Source organism: Acipenser ruthenus, chromosome 26, assembly GCF_902713425.1.
Source record: "Acipenser ruthenus chromosome 26, fAciRut3.2 maternal haplotype, whole genome shotgun sequence".
NCBI lineage: Eukaryota > Metazoa > Chordata > Actinopteri > Acipenseriformes > Acipenseridae > Acipenser > Acipenser ruthenus.
The window spans coordinates 8,183,298-8,205,070 of NC_081214.1; the positions used below are offsets into that span (position 1 = coordinate 8,183,298).

At 40.6% G+C, this 21,773-nt stretch overlaps 1 protein-coding gene across 2 annotated transcripts in view; it reads right to left on the reverse strand.

The window, feature by feature from the left end:
• Window positions 1-21,773, reverse strand: part of LOC131701773 (ras GTPase-activating protein 4-like) — a 62,646-nt gene that overhangs the window by 17,270 nt on the left and 23,603 nt on the right. For both annotated transcript variants that reach the window (XM_059001651.1, XM_059001650.1), the window contains exons 3-11: window positions 21,514-21,627; window positions 20,584-20,645; window positions 15,312-15,429; window positions 6,525-6,606; window positions 5,725-5,859; window positions 5,292-5,383; window positions 1,805-1,922; window positions 1,544-1,697; window positions 652-716 (exon numbers count right to left, since the gene is read on the reverse strand). In XM_059001651.1, coding sequence (XP_058857634.1) covers window positions 652-716; window positions 1,544-1,697; window positions 1,805-1,922; window positions 5,292-5,383; window positions 5,725-5,859; window positions 6,525-6,606; window positions 15,312-15,429; window positions 20,584-20,645; window positions 21,514-21,627 — 940 coding nt within the window. The remainder of the gene's footprint in view (window positions 1-651; window positions 717-1,543; window positions 1,698-1,804; window positions 1,923-5,291; window positions 5,384-5,724; window positions 5,860-6,524; window positions 6,607-15,311; window positions 15,430-20,583; window positions 20,646-21,513; window positions 21,628-21,773) is intronic.

The following is a 21,773-nucleotide window of genomic DNA, read 5'->3' on the forward strand; positions in this document are numbered from 1 at the left end:
GAACCTACTGAAATGGTAACAACTGAAAAAAAAAATAGAAGGAAAATACAAGGAAAATAATACAACAATTTACAAAGGAGACGAAAGACAGCAGAGCAGTAAAAACAGACGCACGCAAAGCGACGTGCTGGTCCTGAAGCAGTCAAAATTACTGTAGCAATAAAAATGCATCCAGACAGAGGCGAGGTAGATTTCAAGTACTTGCAATCTTACTATGAATGTTTTAGTTTTAAACAGAGCAAGCAAGCTGCACAAATGCATTTTGTTTAAAATAAAATAAAAAAACAAGCACTACATTCACTCAAGTTAAGGACGCCCACTGAACCTTCAGTTCTCCAGAGCTGTGTGAGGAATTGCTGCGGTGAGGGGAAAAAATAATTGGACATTATAAATCAAAAATAAAGTAGCCTTCGTCATCAGTGTTCGGCATTGTTGGACTTGACAGACTTAATGAAGGGACCGGACTATACCAGGAGAACAGACCCCACACCAGGGCGATGCCAAGCCTGCCAGACAGGTCCTAATAAAGTGGCCATGCAGTGTCCATCACTCGGGAACCTGCTTTTTTGGTTTACAACTAATAAAGATTTCTAAGAGAAATGGATAGGGAGTTAATGGCTAGCGGCTACATCCGTTGTTCAATCTCCTTACCTTTAAAAATGATTCCATGGACTTTGAGGCTAATGAATTGCTTCGAAATAAGGTGTTTGATTCACCTGGTTAAAAAAGAAAAGGAGAAAGCTGATCAAATGGTGTGATCACCATTTCAAATATAACTTCCAATAGACACCGCAAGGAGATGGGTTGCTCTTTAGGGTCAAAATACTGGGCAAAAAAACAGGGGCTTGTTTAAACTGTGTGCACATCTGAGATTCTGCTTAATTTTGAGTGGCCTTCATTTTATACCTGGCATTTCTAATATAATGGCATTTAATACATTACAACACAAGAATATTTTCAATAAAAACTGACTGTTTCCATAAAGCCTCTGAGTCTGGCTACAATGCAGGAGACATTACTTTCAGTAGCAACCATTTTCTGTAACCATAACCTAGAACACTGTATCAGTGCTCTCTGTTTTACTGTATATAGCATTGCAATCGCACACTGACTCGGGTCATTATTAAACAAACCAGCCTTATTTCGTGAAAAGATTGGTGGCAGAGACATATTATTTCATATTATTTTGATTTGGAGTTTCCGTGCATTAGTTCCCTGCAGATTTACAGAATGCTAGATGCAAGTGAAAACAGCAGTGGGTGTGTGTTTAACATCCTGCTCTGTGCAACTTAGCCATGTGGTTTCATGAGCTTCAGAACAGAACTGTGCAAATAACTTAAGCATCTGATTGATTTTTTCTACCTTACTAGAAAACTGTATTCGGTACTGCTTAGTATGGTAGCACTGTATGATGCTTTTCAAAGATGTGTTTTATATACAAGGCACAGTATGTTGAGTTCAGTTTACTGCAGGGAAACAGGGCTGCTTTAGTCAGAGTTTGCAGAAGTAGACGAGGCTCACTGGGGGAGACGGATTGGCTTACTGGTTTTCTCCAGCTCCAGTTTGAAAAGAACATCCAGGAACTCTTTGGCTAAGCCGTGCCCCAGGAAGAGCTTCACTAGGTTAGTGGCCACTTCCTGTCGGCTCTCAGCCGTGGTGGTTTCGTCGATCAGCATGAGCAGGTCCGGCTGGTTGCCCTGGGAGACGACAAGACACATCCTGTTAGCCTCAGGCACCGCAAAGCAACAGCTGGAAAGCGGTGTGGGGTTAACGAGGCCCCCTGGTGGCTGGCCCCGGCACTCACATTCAGGTTGGTGCTCACAGCCTGGCACAGCAGCTCAGTGAGGGGGCGGTAGTGACTGGAGGGGAGCACGCGCTCGTCTCGGAGTCTCAGCTGCAAGCGGAGGGACCCCAGGTTACCCCTGCAAGGAACAACCCGTTACAAACACTAAACAAGACCCAACACAGGAACCCTTGCTGCTGCCTTGTTTTCTCCCTGTTTTGGTAGCATGTGAAACTAGTGCACATGCATGCTGTTTGGAAACGCGTCATGTTGATTAGACTGGAGTGGGTCTATATTCTGATTCTCAAACTAGACCCCATTGACACTAATGTAATCCACATCACCAAAGACACATTACACAATTCTGCACAACTGTCATTCTCTGCTGGTAGTTGTGCAGTTTTCCCCACATGCTTTCTCATGGTTATACTATGCATTTATTATAGTTTACCATGGTTTGCCATGTTTTTAAACATGCTTTCCCTCTCAGGGCTGAATCTAATTGAGCATTGTTGGATAAAATTAAAGACATTGGTTTAAGTACTGAGTATTAGTAAACTGATCTGCTAACTGGCAAATATAAACAATATTCAATAAAGATTATCAGGCACGACTGTGTGGTGTGCTGGGTGAGTCATGCAGTCAGGGGAGCATAGGCTCACTTCCTGGCTGTGCCAAGTGGCCGGTTTCATTGGCTCTGGTGCTCCCGTGGGTTAGGGAGTCACATTACCACGGCACAGCGGACCCTACCAGCCTGGTGCCTGGTGAGCTCAAGCCAGACATCTGGAGGGCTGGCTTTGTGATCCAGGGGCCATCCACTGTTCACCTCCTGGGTGTAAAGAGTCAGACAGCTTGGTGTTGGGATTCGAGGTCTTTCATTCTCCTCAGCTGAGTGAGGAAACATAACTGCACATACTAAACTGGGCAGAAAAACCGGGGTAAAATAACTGGGAGCCCGAAATCTTTTTTCTAAAATAGTTACATATATAAAACCAATTAACTTAAAAAAAGACTGTTACAGTATGGAGAACTCTAGGGAATAGGGAGACCCTCTATTGTGTCCTGAGACCTCTTCTAATATTCTCCATCCATGTGAAACTTGGTCAGATTAAGAATATGCATGTCAATAATCCCTCCTTTCTAAATATAATCCTCTTTTTTTCCCCTGAAAGCTGGAGAAATCATGTTGGTGTTTTTTTTTTTTTTTTCTAGAGGATTTTCCACAGTTTCCCATCTGTCACTGTGGGCCAGTCAACACAATCAATCTGCCAACCTAGCAGTCTACAGCCTAAAGAGCAGTCATAACGTCTTACTGAATCCAGCCGGGGCGCAGTGGAAGGTGACAGCCTGATTTATTAAACAGATTAAAACACCCTTGTGGCCTCAGAAGAGCAACAAGTTCAGCTGATACCCCAGACTGTAACCATCAACCTGCCCCCCCTGCAGCACTATAACGAAGACATTGACAAATCCTTCTAATTGAAACATGTGGCATTGAATTGATTAAGTCCATAGCCTGTGTACCGAGTGAGGCATTTCAAGAGATTTCAGCTTCTCTTTGACCTCTAGACCTGCTGGAATCATTTAAAAAGGAAAAAATGATGACGTACCCAGCTGAGAACGTCAGCCTGGTTTACAAAAGCAGCCAAACGAATCCCAGGATTAAACAGACTGGAGCTTAGTCCTTTTAATCTTGACAGGACTCTGAGTCATTGTATGCAAGCGTGTGTCAGTGTGTGTCGTTATTTTAATAGTTTATTCATTTTTAATTCAGTGCTTGTGTATGTGGTACTAATAAGAGAGAGAGAGAGAGAGAGAGAGAGAGAGAGAGAGAGAGAGAGAGAGAGAGAGAGAAAGAGAGAGAAGAGAGAGAGAGAGAGAGAGAGAGAGAGAGAAAGAGAGAGAGAGAGAGAGAGAGAGAGAGAAAGAATCTCAAACCTGACCTGAACATAGCAAAGTGTAATAAAGCAGACTGAAAGCTTGTAAGGCATAAGTAGCCACTGTAAAGGTATGTAAAGGATTACATTAGTGTCAATGGGGTGTAGTTTGAGATTCAGAATATAGACCCACTCCAGTCTAATCAACATGACCGCATTTCCAAAAAGCATGCATGCACACCAGTCTTACACACTACCAAAACAGGAAGAGAAAAGGCAGCACCAACAGCCCAACTAATAACACACACCATTCATTACCAACACAATAACGCTGCTAAACCCTGACTTTCTTTGCTGTAATAAGCTCCCTTCACACCTCTGCAAGGTTATTAATGTCTGCTATAAAACCAGCACATTCCTCCCAATGGGACCATTGAGGGATCCTGCACACTTTACACTGACATTGAAAAAGACTTCTAGTCAAAATGTTGGGGATTGAATTTATTTGAGTATTTCTAAACACTATGGATGACGTTGGTAGATAAAATACTGAAAAATGCCACCAAGCAACCAAATCCTTCATTGGATTGATAGCAAGATCCATTCTGACGCAAGGGCCATATTTTCAAAGGGTCTGCTCCAGTCTTTAACTAACTACCATTTTTTAAAGAGGTCAAACACCTGCTCATTTTACAAGACTAGAACCAAACAACCAAGTAACAGGACTGTCAATGTGTTTATTTTTCATTTTGTAACACTCATGTATATTTTTCCCCTTTCAAAAAACAGGAGTTAATTAATGAATGGAGGAATCGCTTTGACAACATGTCCCTCTATGTCTCTGTTAAGCCCCTGTAGGGTCGCCTGTGCTCCTGCAGTACAAGTGAAATTCTGCAGCTCAAGCTGTCTATCTAATCTTCAGGAGGATTTTCAGAGAGCGGAGGTTCTAAATATAAAACATGGGACCTTTGCCCAGTGTTATGAGTTTTGACAAATCCAATGCAATATTTGAAGCTTGTTGTTTATGAGTTACCATAACCATAAGCAGTTATGTAACTGCACTAGATTTTCATAGCCTCTCTATGCCTCCTAACAACCTGCTGTGTCACACTTCCATATTTACATGTATAAGTAACAAAGGAGCCAGTGCACAGACAGAGAGACGTCCACATATACCCGCACAATCTGACACTCGCAACCATTTCTGGTAAAAGCAGCTACTCTTGAGTAAAGACTGAACTATGCAGGTTTAAATGAAGGACTCGCGCTGTCTGTTTTCCTATGAGCACGCTGGCATGTATTGTGAGAGGCAGGCTGGCCACAGGACTCAATATCCCCTCCTCTGTATTTTCACTTAGATATTACTGTATGTCTGTAGGCAGTATCGGCTGTGAAATGTAGAATGTGCCATTTCTCAGTTCTGACAATTCCAGCATTTTAAGTGTCTTAAATGTTTTAAATATTGGTTAAATCCTCCATGTGTCTGATTTCAGGTGCATTACATTGTCTGAAGCAGTGCCTTGTTTTTTCAGGACTTCTACTCGTGTTATGGAGCGAGTGTGCAGCGTTTCGAGGGCAGAATGAGTGTGTAGCAATGCTGTGGGACAGGCTGTGGCAGTGCTGGGACTCACTCGTACTCGCTGCTCTTGCTCTTGTCAGGGTCCAGTCGGAACCAGCCCTCTTCCTGTTGCACACTGTGCAGCTTACTGATGTTGAACATGACCTGCAGGACACACACACACACTGTGTAAAAACCCAGCCTCCATAGAGGATAACACACCCACAAGATAACAGCAAACACAGCACGGTCTGCTTTACATTGAATAGAATTCTAATATAATTACTGGCCCAGCTGCAACAACTGTGAAAATACAAACTCACAGTAATTAATATCAATTCTGTTGAAAACTATATTAGAGGTGCAGCCCAGGAGGCGGTTGTGATGAGCAGTGTTGCTTGTTCTGAGCTTCGTGGCTCCCTGTAGTATATGGAAGGTTTGTGTGCTTGCTGTGTGCTTCGTGGCTCCCTGTAGTATACAGTATGTAAGGCATATCTGTCCCTCACCTTTCCCAGGAAGTCGTTCCTGCTGACCAGGTCCCAGTCCCACACCTCCACACTCAGAGTGTTCTCACACAGAGACTCATCCAGCTCAAACTCGAAGCTCTCGTTCCAGCGTGGATAGCATGACCTCTTCACCACCTGCCCCCCCCCCACACACACATTATCATCATCATTATTAGCGTTACTACTATTACTACTGCTGTTTGAGACTACAGTACCCTCACAGCAGCCTATACAAGGTGCCAACTAACAAAACCACCAACTAACAAAACCACACTTTTCACATGTTAAACTATGCATGTACTGTACTTTACCAAAGGTAAGCCTGTTTTCACAATACAGCACTGTAAAAGGAAGGCTGCCCTCACTGCCCGGAGCTGACATGGTCCCACCAAGGGCTACATATGGAGGACTTAACCCCAGACCCTCAGTAACCCACTCACTGTGCTCTGAACCCAGACCCTCAGTAACCCACTCACTGTGCTCTGAACCCACACCCTCAGTAACCCACTCACTGTGCTCTGAACCCAGACCCTCAGTAACCCACTCACTGTGCTCTGAACCCAGACCCTCAGTAACTCACTCACTGTGCTCTGAAACCGGACCCTCAGTAACCCACTCACTGTGCTCTGAACCCACACCCTCAGTAACCCACTCACTGTGCTCTGAAACCAGACCCTCAGTAACCCACTCACTGTGCTCTGAACCCAGACCCTCAGTAACTCACTCACTGTGCTCTGAACCCAGACCCTCAGTAACTCACTCACTGTGCTCTGAAACCGGACCCTCAGTAACCCACTCACTGTGCTCTCGTGTGTTTTGCCATTGTAACGGACTCTCACAAAGGGATCAGAGGCTCCATTGCGATCCTTCCGTGCCAGATCTCTGAAAGAGATACAACAAAATACAATTCAAACTTATATTGTCTTGATATTACAGTAACTGGATGTGCTTTACCAAAAGAAGCTTTTATGTAACAAAACATTTTTTCTCTGAAAGAAATCAAAACACAAGTTGTATTTGTGTATTTTGATACATTCTAAATCAATATTTCTTCACATAATTGTAATCCTTTGTTTTGGCTACCAACTGCTGTGTCTTATTTTGAGGACAGTCTAGTTGGACGTGCCAGTAATCAGACCAGTAAAATTTCACCGTGACTATGAAGCGCAACACATGGAGCTTGCTCATCGCTGTAGGTAGGAGAACACCAAGAAATTGATTTTCAGTTTCTTATTTTATATCGAGGCATCATAAAAGCATCTGAAGGGCTATATTTGCAGAATTAACAGTTACATTTAGACGTAACTTTTGCGGTTAACCAAATTACAGTAAGTTATCATAACAAAATAGTTCAAAAGAAAATTAAAATAACAGGTAGATGTCAGTTAAAAATGCTCCAAAAAATCCCAAAGTAGTCTGTAAGGCTCTTATGGGCAGGCCAGAAATGCCTGCTTTGTAAAACTGTCTGTCAATCAATCCTGCTTACCAGACGCGAGTGTCTGAACCACAATGCAAAAGAGCTTTTAACATCATCTCATCTCACCAGCAGGGGACAGAGTCTGTAAGGGCAGCGCATCACACAGCACTGCCCCTTACACTAGTCTATCCCACCTGAACAAGCTGTTCACTAGCTATATTCAAAACCCTACCAAGACATACAGCCTCCATTCAGTATATTCCACTCAATAATTCATGCAACAAAAGGTCCTTCGCAAGTATTGTGACAATTGGAGGTTGTCTAGATAAATACAGACTCTACAGTGTGAAATACCTGCATTCAGCAGACATTCACTACTGTACTTTGGAATATAGAACACCCTTAACATACCTGTGCTCGCTCTGTCTCATTGTAATATCACACCTCCCCTGTGACACAATATTTTTCCATATCCCCCGCACCCCTGGAACTAATTCAATTGGATATGACAGACTCCACTGTAGTTTCTAATCTCATAAAATGAATTCATAAAAACTTGATATGTTTGCTTACTGTAGGTTGACCAGGTCTTATCTTAATGTCTGCTGTATGTAGCCTTCCTGTACACAGGGCAACACCTCAGCAAACATATTCACTTCAACACAGCCAGCTTCACATATACACTTCAATATTTAGTCCCTCACACAGCCAGCTTCACAGTGACACAGTTCATATGCACCACCAACCACTTTTCAAAAGGATTGAAAACAAAATATACTTTCAGATTTTCTAATGATGTTGAAGTTTTGACAACTTTAAATAATAAGACTGTAAACTCCTGTAGTTTATACAGATGTAAAAGTTTACAACTAATTATAATAACAATGACAGTGTCAACAACAACAACAACAACAATAATAATAATAATAATAATAATAATAATAATAATAATAATAATAATAATAATAATAATAATATAACAACTACTCTGGCTACCAATACTACTGATAAAAATAACAATAATGATAATAATGGCAATGATAATGATAATACTAATATTATTTTAAATACTAATCAATTCTAGCCAGCAAATATTAGATAAAGTGTCATGGTCACAAACTTATTATTATGAATTAATTTCTAGTAAAGCACCGCCCTGTTATGACATTTCAAAGTGTGTTACAGGAAATTTGATTTTACCAAATCATTTGCATGTGAGCTCTGCACAGGAAATGGTTTGACTCAGAGACTTTTGGGTATAATAATAATAAAACACAGGTCTGTCGCTTAACTCCTCACGTTCTGCTTCAGGAATCTGTAAATGTAAGTTTCCCTCCACGAAAAAGAGATCCTCGCCTTATCCACGGGAGTCTACAAGCTACAAAACTGACAGCCTGATCCTGACACCCTGGGACCTGTCTGAGCAACTGCGCACGCTATATTAATTAGAGAAATCAGAGAAAGTACAATTTTACAATCCTCTAGTCTGTCTGCAATGCAGGCAAAGGTACGTGGTGATGTGTGATGAGATCCACTAGATCTAGTGAAACGAAGTGAGAGTTTGTGCAACTATTCAGAAACAATCATGGGAAAGCAGGATTGCAGTGACATCACAAGGGGCACACTATGGGGGGGGCTGTGCAGCAACAGTGGCTGCGCTGACCAAGAAGTGCAGTGTGGAGTAGTGGTTAGGGCTCTGGACTCTTGACCGGAGGGTCGTGGGTTCAATCCCAGGTGGGGGACACCGCTGCTGTACCCTTGAGCAAGGTACTTTACCTATACTGCTCCAGTATAAACCCAACTGTATAAATGGGTAATTGTAAGTAAAAAATAATGTAATTGTATGTAAAAATAATGTGATATCTTGTAACAATTGTAAGTTGCCCTGGATAAGGGCTTCTGCTAAGAAAATAATAAAAGAAGCAGCTGTTCCTGTTGCATGCACAGTTTCAGCTCACCCTTTCATGCATGACAGATTGAAAATAGCTGGGCACAAAATAAATATATTTTTTATTTAGTTTTCAATTTTCTTCCATTGCTTTATAGGGGTGGGAGGAAATAGCATCCACATAAAGACTAGAAAAGAGTTATCTGCAGGTTTGGTTGTTGAATAAATTAGTTTTCATTACACAGATATCTTACAAAAGGAATGTCCTGGTTTAGATTCACTTTGTATACTTCGCTGTTGCATATCATCCTGGGGGCTTTCAATACAAGCTTAAAGCACCTGTGTGACACCAACAAAACTCTCAAGTCTAACCTCCAAGTGCACCTGGTACACCAGAGTGTAACCATTAACCTGCCTCCATGCAACAGGTTCATGGTTACATTCTGAAAAAAGCATGCTGGTAATATTGGATTGGAGATTTACACAGGTTTCATGCAGTTGGAACTGCAGATGGTTGCCTTAATACAGGATATTATTGAATATTAACTATCAATAGTATTAATTTATTCTGTAAACAAACTTCATTAAAAAGTGGAAATTGAATTATAAGGAAAGCAATATTGTGTTTAATTGAGCACAGCTAATCGATTGGAAAGCCAGGGCTGTGGGTGTGAAGAGAAGCAGTGAGCGGGCGCTGTTCACAGTAAGTTGTCTCAGTTGTACACTGTATAACCTGGAAGGGAGGAGGAAAGAGTTTGTGTAGCACTGGGAGTGCAAGGCTGTGTGACAGTCCTCACAGGTTTGATATAGGCTTGAAAAACCTCAAAACATGCCCAGCCACTAATGCAAATGAACTGATTTGTTGTTGTTTTGTAATATAGGTTTGGATGCTATAGCAACTGAGCTCAAGACTGGCCTTGGAATGTGTTTTGGAAAGGTGGGAAATTAAGTTTCAATTGAAACCAGGAGGCTCATTCAGTCGTTTATTTATAAAACCTTGTTTGAGATTTTTCACTGTTGACTGACCAGCTAGTTGGCCTCTATAGTATGTTCACTTGGTTCACAGTTTTGTAGGTCAAACGAAGGGCCTATAGTTGACTTGACCTTTAATACAGTCTCTTCTTGGGGAAATGGTTTCAAAATCTATACACTGTGTCATGTTGAGAACAATGGCATTCTCAAAAGTATATCATTTCAGTTTAGTTTATACTAGAAGAGTTGAAAGAGTTGAATAAATGTTTCTTATTCAACGCTACAGAGTCAATAGCATGTTTTTTTCTCAGATCTCACTTTGAAATCTACCTTTCATTCATTTTCCCTAGATTGCACTTGTTATATAAACAGAATACTCATGAACATACAGAGTTCTGAGGTTATTTCACAGCTGAGGATAGCCTTGGGAAGAACTCCAGAGCTCCATGAATGTTCTCTATTTACATAACCCTGCAATATGAGAAGTGAGCTGTTTAAGAGTGGTGAAGGGGGCTGCAGAATCACTATGAGTGTGTGTAATGGGTGTCTGAGCACTTAAATTACAAAATCCACTCCATTACTGCATAAGCATGGGGGCATGAGAATGTAGGGCCACCCACACTCCTACAGTATAAAACTCAGACAGCCAGAAAGAGAAAATGGACCACATTCCGCATTGCTATTTATCCCGCTTTGTTGTATAAGCAATTCATTTCTGAAAGGAAAAACAATTCTCAAACAAACTGGAATGTGACAGCTTGGTATGGCAGTGCCAGCTCAGAGTTATCTTCACTAGTGTCGGCTTCTTCTAGTTCAGATTCACTTCATGTCTTGTTTCAGCTTGTTAAAAGTGTAAAGCACTTCTTTGGTCTTGATATGTAGAGCAAAGCAAATGTGTCAGAGTGCAAATGGCAGAAAACCGTTTTGCTAAGTTTGACATGAGTTGCTAAGGCAACGACCCACTTGGCCTTAAGCTTAGAATATTGAGTGATAAGGCACGTGCAGGAATGTATGAGAATGGAGAAGTGTGGTAAACAATTAACCACAGTGACCTTGTAAAGAGAGTAGTTTGTGGTTGGTTGCACCTGGGTAGAGTAACAGATGAATAACTGTAGTCACGTAAGCTCTGAGCCATCTAGAGTATAAATACCAGACGTAGAGGCATACACAGTCAGAGAAGCTCCCAATACCTCTAGATCAACCTTTTTTTAAAGCTGTACCCCTTCTGTCGGGAGGTTTCAACTAAAGTACCCTTTACAATTTTTGCTCACTGAATGGTACCACAGCTGCAATAAAAGGCAGAAATTCTTTCCTGTTTATTTAATATATTATTTTTCACAACAGTCTTGGACTGACAAACCGCTGGTTTAAGACAGAATACCAAACAGTAGGCTTCATTCTTAAAACTTAATTACATGTCTTTGGATGCACAAAATTAAAAGACAGTATTTAGGAATCTCTTTGTAAACACGCTTTCTATTCGGCAAACTCAGTATACATAACACAAAATAGTCTGCACTGTAAATGTTTATCATGTTACCATTTACTTCCCATCTCAGCATAATTATGTGTGTCATTTAAAATGTATACAGTATCAATAACATTAACCTCAAGATACAACTATAATAACTAACGATACAATGATAAACTTTTTGTTTTAATTAAAGCTAGCATAAAAATTAACCAAAGGGACTCTGTAAAATTTTCTGTGGCTTTGCACTTCTTTCTTCTTTTTTTCTTTTGCAAGTAAGAAATGCATCCATTTCAAACACAGAAAACATATTAGACCAGCTGCTAATGCTGTTAATAAAATACAAAAGCGGTAATAAATAAAACACAAACCGTTAACGTATGAGTATTGTGATGACTGTTTATGTTTCCCGGAGCATTTACATTTAAAAAAAATGCAGAGACATTGTGCTTCACTGACACAACAAGTTGAGAACAGCAAATATCACGATCAGCACAGAGCGCTCTCCAGGCACAATCGCCAGCTTCACCTATCAGAGCAGAAATCCACTCAATCGAAATCACGCATGCGTACAGGTGGGAAATGTGGATGTGATGAATAATCTTGGTTCATGGTGCAGTTTACTGTATTTTGTGTTCACTTCATCCCCCCTTGTTCATGATGTCGTTCATGATGCCCAATTATTTTATCCTGGATTTTCTCCCCAATTTAAGAGACTCTGCTGTGTGACTCACCCTGCACACCCGCTACCTCTGGAATCCCCAGAGACTCTGCTGTGTGACTCACCCTGCACACCCGCTACCTCTGGAATCCCCAGAGACTCTGCTGTGTGACTCACCCTGCACACCCACTACCTCTGGAATCCCCAGAGACTCTGCTGTGTGACTCACCCTGCACACCACACAGCTGTGCTTTCACCAGGCGAGCCACTCCGGGACCTCCACCATGCAGTTTACTTTATTTTGTTCTATAGTACAGGAACACTGTGATTCCTATCTGTGCAGTTCATTTAATTTCAGCGGATCTCAGAATGCCTTAAAACATCTAAACTTCATCCATGACTGAAAAATAGGAGATTCATTTTCTCTTTTACTCTGGATTAATTTCAGTGGACTTTCAAATAAACTTTTGTTTTGACGTGTAGATTCTCATTATTAATCCCCATTAGCTTGGCCAAGCCCTATGCTAATAAGGGAATGACAATGTTTGAGGTGATAACATCTTTAATTAGAGATATGCAGAGTCACTGGAGGGCTCCTCTTATGCGTACACACTCATGGTAATCAATAACAAACACAAGTGGTTTCTCAGCACCTGCGGCACAGAGAGAGAGAGATAATGTATTCACTGCTACTCCAGTGCTGAAGTATGGGGCAAGTGTTCACAGCATCATAAAAGTGCTGAGCCACCACACACAGAGAGAGGTGGAACAGGAGGCAATGGAGAGGCTGGCTGGAGACTGAAGTGCACACTGTGGAACACTCAGCATAGTTATATGGACACAGTACACACTGACACCCACACACTAACAACAACATACAACCATTACTGATTTCACAGAGTTGAACAGTCAAGGTACAAATAGTCAACTTGTCGCCACTTATATAAAAAAAATCATTATATAAATCAGTCTGGTGCTGTTATTTGTGCACGTACTGTTTTGTGATGCTATTTTTTGCACTATAGTTTAAAACTGCTTGAAACTTTTAAAGCTATTTATTAACGTTACCCACATATTTCACCCATCTGAAACCGTCCGCTTTACAATGACTTTCCCATTCAAACAGCTAAATACAGTTCAAATACTGACATTGAGTGCTGCTCGTATACACTCTGAATGCACAGACACATTTGGAAGTTTGTAATTTTGCTGCTCAGCTGCTGCTGTGAAATTGAAGGGTCTGTTCAGTTGACCACTGGTTTGTGACAGCGGTGTGTTTAGCGGAACCTGCCGGAAAGCCATTCCTTTACTATTTTCTATTGGCAGCTATAGGCAAGCTAAGTCACATGACTCACATCTCCCGCCCAACTGTCTGATTCACAGCAGTCCTCTTGATGCAATGAAAAGAGCATTAGGAATTTCTTCTATTACAAACTACTTCTTTGAGAAGGCTAAACATGCTGATGAAGTGTTTGTGTAACCCCATGTCTGGGTTTTTGTTTTGTTTCCCTTGCTTTTTTATTATATGTTTTTTGTGATCAAATAAGGCAGGGTGCACTGGCGGTTCTTCAACACAAGCAAAAAACGTAGTGGGAAAAACTGTTTTAAAAGCTGCATGATATCAGTCGTCACGCAAGGCCAAACTGGAATGCAGACAGAAACATTTCAATACACCCCCCTGTATTTTAATATGAATTAGGTCATTTGCATTTGAAAGGAAAATGTATCTCCCTTATTTTTATTTTTCCGTGGAAACCCCGCTTGTTTTACATTCAGATAAAATGTATATATCAAACGTAAGTAGCCTACATGATAGTATAATTTTACAAACCATGAATAACAATTCAGAACTGAATCTGTAGCTATTTACAACATTAACCCTTTTCACATATTCCCACTATATCCTATGATTTTAACCATACAGCTCAACCTTTAGTGAATGTGCAAAAGCTGGGGCAGCAACACAGTCTGCTTTGTAATAAACTGGAATAATGCATCTTGAACAAGATTGTGTAGCCCAAACAAGTGTGAGAGGTACAGAAGAACGTGGCCAGTGAACCGGGTCAGCGTTACCCCTGGTTACAGGAGATGGGTTGAGGGGTGAAGTCGTGATCACGCTACGTCAGGAATCACCTCTAAAGAAACAGAGTCACAGATAGATTTTCAGAACACAGTTAGCTTTGCATTGGCGAAGGTCGAGTAGCTTCACAACACCCACATGTGCAGCGAAGCAAGGAGTCACAACCTTACATTAATAAACAGAAAACTATTTAAAACAAATACCAAACGACTGTTCCCCAAAAAGAAGCAATACATTCTTCAGTCATTTTATTGTATCGGCCACAAAAAATGCACACAATCAGTACTGGGTAAAAGGATTTTCAAAGAAATAGCACATAAATAGGGCTATTAATAGATCCATGTTTAATTGAGTAATGAAAAAATCAATTGAATATAAATGCCCAGCATGAAGTACAATATACTGATGTTTGCTTCTTGCAAGTATTTTTTAAATTGAATTGGTGCCGTGTAAATGAATATTGGTTCCCCCGAATATATGTACTCTTGGGGGAACAAACATTTGTTCCACCAGCGAAAGTTTGTTCCCCCCTACATGCATGTTTGTTATTTATCCTGTTATGTAAATTATGCATGTATAATGCTAGTGAATGGGAACAATGCTGTCAGGCTGTTCTCATGTATTACTGTAGGTGAGACTGGAGCTGTCACAGGGGACTGGATGGTACACGTTTAGAGTCACAGTTAGAGTCAGGGTTAGAGTTAGGGAAAGCGGTCTTAAATTGAAGGTTTTAGTTGAAAATGCATGGATATAGACTTATATGCAAAGAAATATTCCTTTTTTATAAACAAATAAGGGGGTACAAATATTCAGAAGGGGAACCAATTTTCTCAAATATTGGTTTCTATGGGGAACGAATATTCTGGGGGGGAACATATATTCTCTGGCTCCGGTACTTAGGGTTCTCCAGACAAGTTGGTAATAATCAGAATGATTAGAACTCAATTTTGAAACAGAACCGATAATAAATGTCAACACCATGATATAGTAAGGGAAATGTAATTAAAATGGCATACTAATTCGTTAATTTGCACTGTAATTAATCACTTTCTGCAAGGAACTAATCTTCGCGGGGGGGTGTGCAGTGGGGCCCCCTACCTGGCTTCGAAGACGTGGCAGCGCAGCCTCCTGGTCTGAATGGAGATCTGTAGGTGAATCTCTCCCTGCACCTCCTCATCAGGGTCCACCTCCGTCAGGCTCATCCACCCATCAAAGCCTGCAGGGAGACACGGCCACTGTTAGACCTGTTTATTATTGACGGTAAAACATGGCTTATTAAAATGACAACAGACACGTGAAATGTCCCTTTCTTGTACTGGACAGAGCGATGTTTAGAAGAAATATTTCCCATCTTTGATGCAGCTGGTGTCTTTTTCGTTGAAGACATGTTAAAGAAATCCTGCAGCTCTGTGCAGTGTGTTCAATCATTTACAGGGAGAAAACTAAACTGGCTGCCAGGTTCCTAAATACAGTGTAACAGGTGGTGCATCAATAAGATCTGCTGTATTTATTTTTATTTTTAATTTTATTTTTAAAAGTATGTAGATTTACACTATTCTTTCAGAAATAGGAATGTAGTTTTCACGGGGAGCTACATATTACATGGCAAAGGGTACATTTCACGGAAATTGTGAAATTCGTGATAACCATGAAAAAAATACAGCCTTTGGCATCATTGACCAACTCCAGTCCCAAGCCAACTATGGACAATACCAGCATGGTGGACAGCCCTATTATCACCTTGAAAGGACTAGATTAGCAACAATGATCAGGTACATAAAGGATGTTATTCAGCCTTTCAGGGGAAGCAAAACAGGGAGGGTTGATATTGATAAAGCGATCACTTGACAATCTGGTGTCACAATTTTTTTAAAGCCATTTTTAAAACAGTTATGGGGTTCGAGATGTTGCCCTGCTAACTCTTGACACAACACCTATCAATATAAAATAGATACATAGATAGGAAACGTAACATGGTACCATTAACATGGCACACAGTGATTGAAGGGGATCTACTTTAAGAGGCAGGGTTATTTGTACATATCAACTTATTATAAATCATGTTTTAATTAAAAAAGTAAATGTATTTCTGATCACAAATGGCATAGAGCAAACATTTTCTTCATTTGTTCAAAGATATGTTATTAATTTTAGCAACATAAATATTTATTCAGGTCCCATTAAAGAGGCACAGCTTATCACTGTAAATCCAATCTCCTAACTAGAAAAAACACCCACAATGAATAAAGTCCTTGACTTGATCCAGGCTGGGATGTATGCAATTGAATGATGGCGCCTCTATACTTTTAGCTTGTGAGTGTTTAGTGATTAAGTGTGTCTTTGAGACGCTATTACAATAGTTGCTCCGAATAAAAATGACATTCTAGCCAGGTGACTGATTCACCACTTTCACGATTGAACGTAAAAATAGGAAGAGGTATTCTGTGAGTCATATCTTCGCACAAAAGCCCAGGCAAGCTAATTTACTGCCATGACTGCTCACTCAATGCCTTCATGAGTCATGTTTCCAAGTAAAAACGACAACAACGACAAAGCGACAATCAGGCCAAGCTATTAGAGGTTTCACATCTTCTTCATCCTGCTGAAGCAGTCATCAATTAAAATAGCCTGGCTAGTGTCACAGCCTCAGTGCAACATGATTAATCAAAGAGTCCCATTGAGCAGTGCATGTCATTTCACTATGAAAGGCCCAGTTAATAACATTAGTAATTATTACAGGAAAGTGCCAGCAAAGCAGACTGAAAACATCAGTCAAAATCAAAACACATCACAGTGAAAATACAGGAGGGAGGTGGAAAAACAAAACACATCACAGTCAAAATACAGGAGGGAGGCGAAAAATAAACACATCACAGTCAAAATACAGGAGGGAGGCGAAAAACAAAACACATCACAGTCAAAATACAGGAGGGAGGTGGAAAAACAAAACACATCACAGTTAAAATACAGGAGGGAGGTGGAAAAACAAAACACATCACAGTTAAAATACAGGAGGGAGGCGAAAAACAAAACACATCACAGTCAAAATACAGGAGGGAGGTGGAAAAACAAAACACATCACAGTCAAAATACAGGAGGGAGGCGGAAAAACAAAACACATCACAGTCAAAATACAGGAGGGAGGTGGAAAAACAAAACACATCACAGTCAAAATACAGGAGGGAGGTGAAAAACAAAACACATCACAGTCAAAATACAGGAGGGAGGTGAAAAACAAAACACATCACAGTCAAAATACAGGAGGGAGGTGAAAAACAAAACACATCACAGTCAAAATACAGGAGGGAGGTGGAAAAACAAAACACATCACAGTCAAAATACAGGAGGGAGGTGGAAAAACAAAACACATCACAGTCAAAATACAGGAGGGAGGCGAAAAACAAAACACATCACAGTCAAAATACAGGAGGGAGGCGAAAAACAAAACACATCACAGTCAAAATACAGGAGGGAGGTGGAAAAACAAAACACATCACAGTCAAAATACAGGAGGGAGGTGGAAAAACAAAACACATCACAGTCAAAATACAGGAGGGAGGCAAAAAACAAAACACATCACAGTCAAAATACAGGAGGGAGGCGGAAAACAAAACACATCACAGTCAAAATACAGGAGGGAGGTGAAAAACAAAACACATCACAGTCAAAATACAGGAGGGAGGTGGAAAAACAAAACACATCACAGTTAAAATACAGGAGGGAGGCGGAAAAACAAAACACATCACAGTCAAAATACAGGAGGGAGGCGAAAAACAAAACACATCACAGTCAAAATACAGGAGGGAGGCGAAAAACAAAACACATCACAGTCAAAATACAGGAGGGAGGCGAAAAACAAAACACATCACAGTCAAAATACAGGAGGGAGGCAAAAAACAAAACACATCACAGTCAAAATACAGGAGGGAGGCGAAAAACAAAACACATCACAGTCAAAATACAGGAGGGAGGTGGAAAAACAAAACACATCACAGTCAAAATACAGGAGGGAGGCGAAAAACAAAACACATCACAGTCAAAATACAGGAGGGAGGCGAAAAACAAAACACATCACAGTCAAAATACAGGAGGGAGGCGAAAAACAAAACACATCACAGTTAAAATACGGAGGGAGGCGAAAAACAAAACACATCACAGTCAAAATACAGGAGGGAGGCGAAAAACAAAACACATCACAGTCAAAATACAGGAGGGAGGTGGAAAAACAAAACACATCACAGTCAAAATACAGGAGGGAGGTGGAAAACAAAACACATCACAGTCAAAATACAGGAGGGAGGCGAAAAACAAAACACATCACAGTCAAAATACAGGAGGGAGGTGGAAAAACAAAACACATCACAGTCAAAACACAGGAGGGAGGCGAAAAACTAAACACATCACAGTCAAAATACAGGAGGGAGGTGGAAAAACAAAACACATCACAGTCAAAATACAGGAGGGAGGTGGAAAACAAAACACATCACAGTCAAAATACAGGAGGGAGGTGGAAAAACAAAACACATCACAGTCAAAATACAGGAGGGAGGTGGAAAACAAAACACATCACAGTCAAAATACAGGAGGGAGGTGGAAAAACAAAACACATCACAGTCAAAACACAGGAGGGAGGCGAAAAACAAAACACATCACAGTCAAAATACAGGAGGGAGGTGGAAAAACAAAACACATCACAGTCAAAACACAGGAGGGAGGCGAAAAACAAAACACATCACAGTCAAAACACAGGAGGGAGGTGGAAAAACAAAACACATCACAGTCAAAATACAGGAGGGAGGTGGAAAAACAAAACACATCACAGTCAAAATACAGGAGGGAGGTGGAAAAACAAAACACATCACAGTCAAAACACAGGAGGGAGGCGAAAAACAAAACACATCACAGTCAAAACACAGGAGGGAGGTGGAAAAACAAAACACATCACAGTCAAAATACAGGAGGGAGGTGGAAAAACAAAACACATCACAGTCAAAATACAGGAGGGAGGCGAAAAACAAAACACATCACAGTCAAAATACAGGAGGGAGGTGGAAAACAAAACACATCACAGTCAAAATACAGGAGGGAGGCGAAAAACAAAACACATCACAGTCAAAATACAGGAGGGAGGTGGAATTCACTGATGGGTGGAACACTAGCAAGCAATAGGGTCTTTTTCATTGGCTATATAGACATGTAGAGAAATGTGATGATCATGTATACCAAGTGGACCAGCAACTGGAGTGAGAGAGTTTTATAGCTCTGAGTGGAGAATAATTGGGAATAAGTGGGAGTTTGGGTTATGTGCTCAGTGAACTATGTATGGAAGGTAAACATGTCAAGTGGACATGTCTGAGTGTATGAAAGATAAGCTCAAAGACATGGTTTTGACAGATGTATATTTATTTAACCTGTGGTATATATCTTAAGGTGATGGCTGGGGTATAAGCATAATAGACTTGTTCAATGGGAATTCGTTTATGATCAGTTTCATAAGAATAGATCAAAGGAAATAGCTAATGAGCCGCATCTTATTTGAAACGATATGTTTTCAGTATGAGTAAGAGGGTAGTTCTAGACAGCACCTCCAGATCTCCTATCCACCCCCTGAAGGAGTCCTATACTGTACTGTACTGTACTGTCGCCTCCCAGGAGAACTTGGCCATTTAAATCTGCTGTTTGATGCTAGTGACCGCCTACATAACTAAATGCAACAGTTGTGCTTTGGAATCAAATACATGTAATCTGGTTCCGTTTCAATTATGAGTCATTTGAGTCTTAATGATAGTATATTGATAATCATTGATAATGACAATAACAGAATGAATGTTGTAATGATAAGAAATTGAACCACAACCCTACAGACACATCTGCTTTAAATGCTTTGAATCCCTTTTCATACTTCTTACAGTCTGCATTATTACTGCACTTATAAAAGCAGTTTTTGCACACTTTTCCCATGGTTGTTCTAAATGATCCTGCTTTTTAATATACCAGACCTCTCTGTGCTTTACAGTGCTTACCTACAGTCTGCATCACCATTCTTCACCATGCTTTCACTGGGCTTTATTACACTTTGCTGTGCTTTCACTGTGGGAAACTTTTATAAGGGTTAGTTTGCCACGGTTTATTTTTGAACATGCTTCACCGTACCTCTCTGAGGTTTACAATGCTTGCCTATGTTTTACCATGTTTTCACTGGGCTTTATTACACTTTGCGTTTTCAGGATGATTTTTTTCTAAGGGGAGTTTACTGAGAATCTTTTGGTTCTTCACTTGTTTATTTACATGAATTCAGCAGCCGTGGCGCTGCAGATAAGCAGATAAAGTCAATACACTGTGCTGATACTTTCTGATAAGAAGCTCCTACCTTGAGGCTTGGTGGCCAGGACTTCTTTGGTGATGGATACCTTCCCAATGACATCATCACGGCTGCAAGACCAGGGGGAGACAGGAACGGCAGTTATTTTCCAGTTCGGAAGAAAACAGATGGAAAAAGTGGAATTTGGTTCAATAGAATAGATCCAGTTAACCCAAGACACTACTTCAAATCAGAACAGAGAGCAGAACAACAGGGCATAAATGGAAGCTGAGTAAAAGCATGTTTAGAACAGAACATTGGAAGCACTTTTTTACACAGAGAGTTATAAATGCATTGACTAGCCTACCAGGTGACGCAGTAGGATCTAAAACACTAGCCTTAATGGGCCGAATGGCTTTTTCCCGTTCCCAAACTTTTCTTACGTTGTATCTTCTAAACAGAATCCATAACTATTTAACCCTCAATAGTGATACACGTAGTAATACTAAAAGAAACCTCATGAATCCAATACCAAACGTCTCGAATAGAAGTCTTATTCAGTGTCTTTGTCAATCAATTCATTATGTTTCTTTTACTAATTTTAGAATGCATGTTTCTCTAAACAGCTTTACAGTATTGTCTAGGGTTATTAAATTCTGTTTAATTTCCTTAAAATGTAGGATTAGACACGTTCATGTTTAAACTTGAACATATTAGGATAACTGGTAACCACTTCTATATCCATAGCACGAAGCAGTTACTATGTATGTGTATAAGGCTACATGTGTGCAATACTGTGTTTATGGTATAGACTAAACACTGACTTTCCATAAACAACCTGTATAATTACTACTGTATAAACACTAAGGCCAACATCTTATTCACATTTCACATGCATATTTTAAAGGTTTAAACTCTAACCCATTAACACCCCTAACTGAAACACCGAACTTGAAAGCCAGCCTGCCTAGGCTGTCATTCAGAGGCTGCGTGGCCTACCTGAGCGAGTCCTCATCCAGCACATGGAAGGAGAGCGTGTGGAAGGTGGGCGGCAGGTGCACATTGTATTCTTCTCCCCAGAATGGGGACAGGGTCTTCCAGATAGTGGCGGTCCTGTCGAGAGGACAGAGAGGAGCTGGGACTGCTGCTGCTGCTGTAAACCCTGAGGGCTCGTTAATCATTCATGACAACCCAGCAGGATACAGTGGAGGCAGCTCTGCATTTACACGTATAACATGTAAAGGATGTGGATGTGAAAT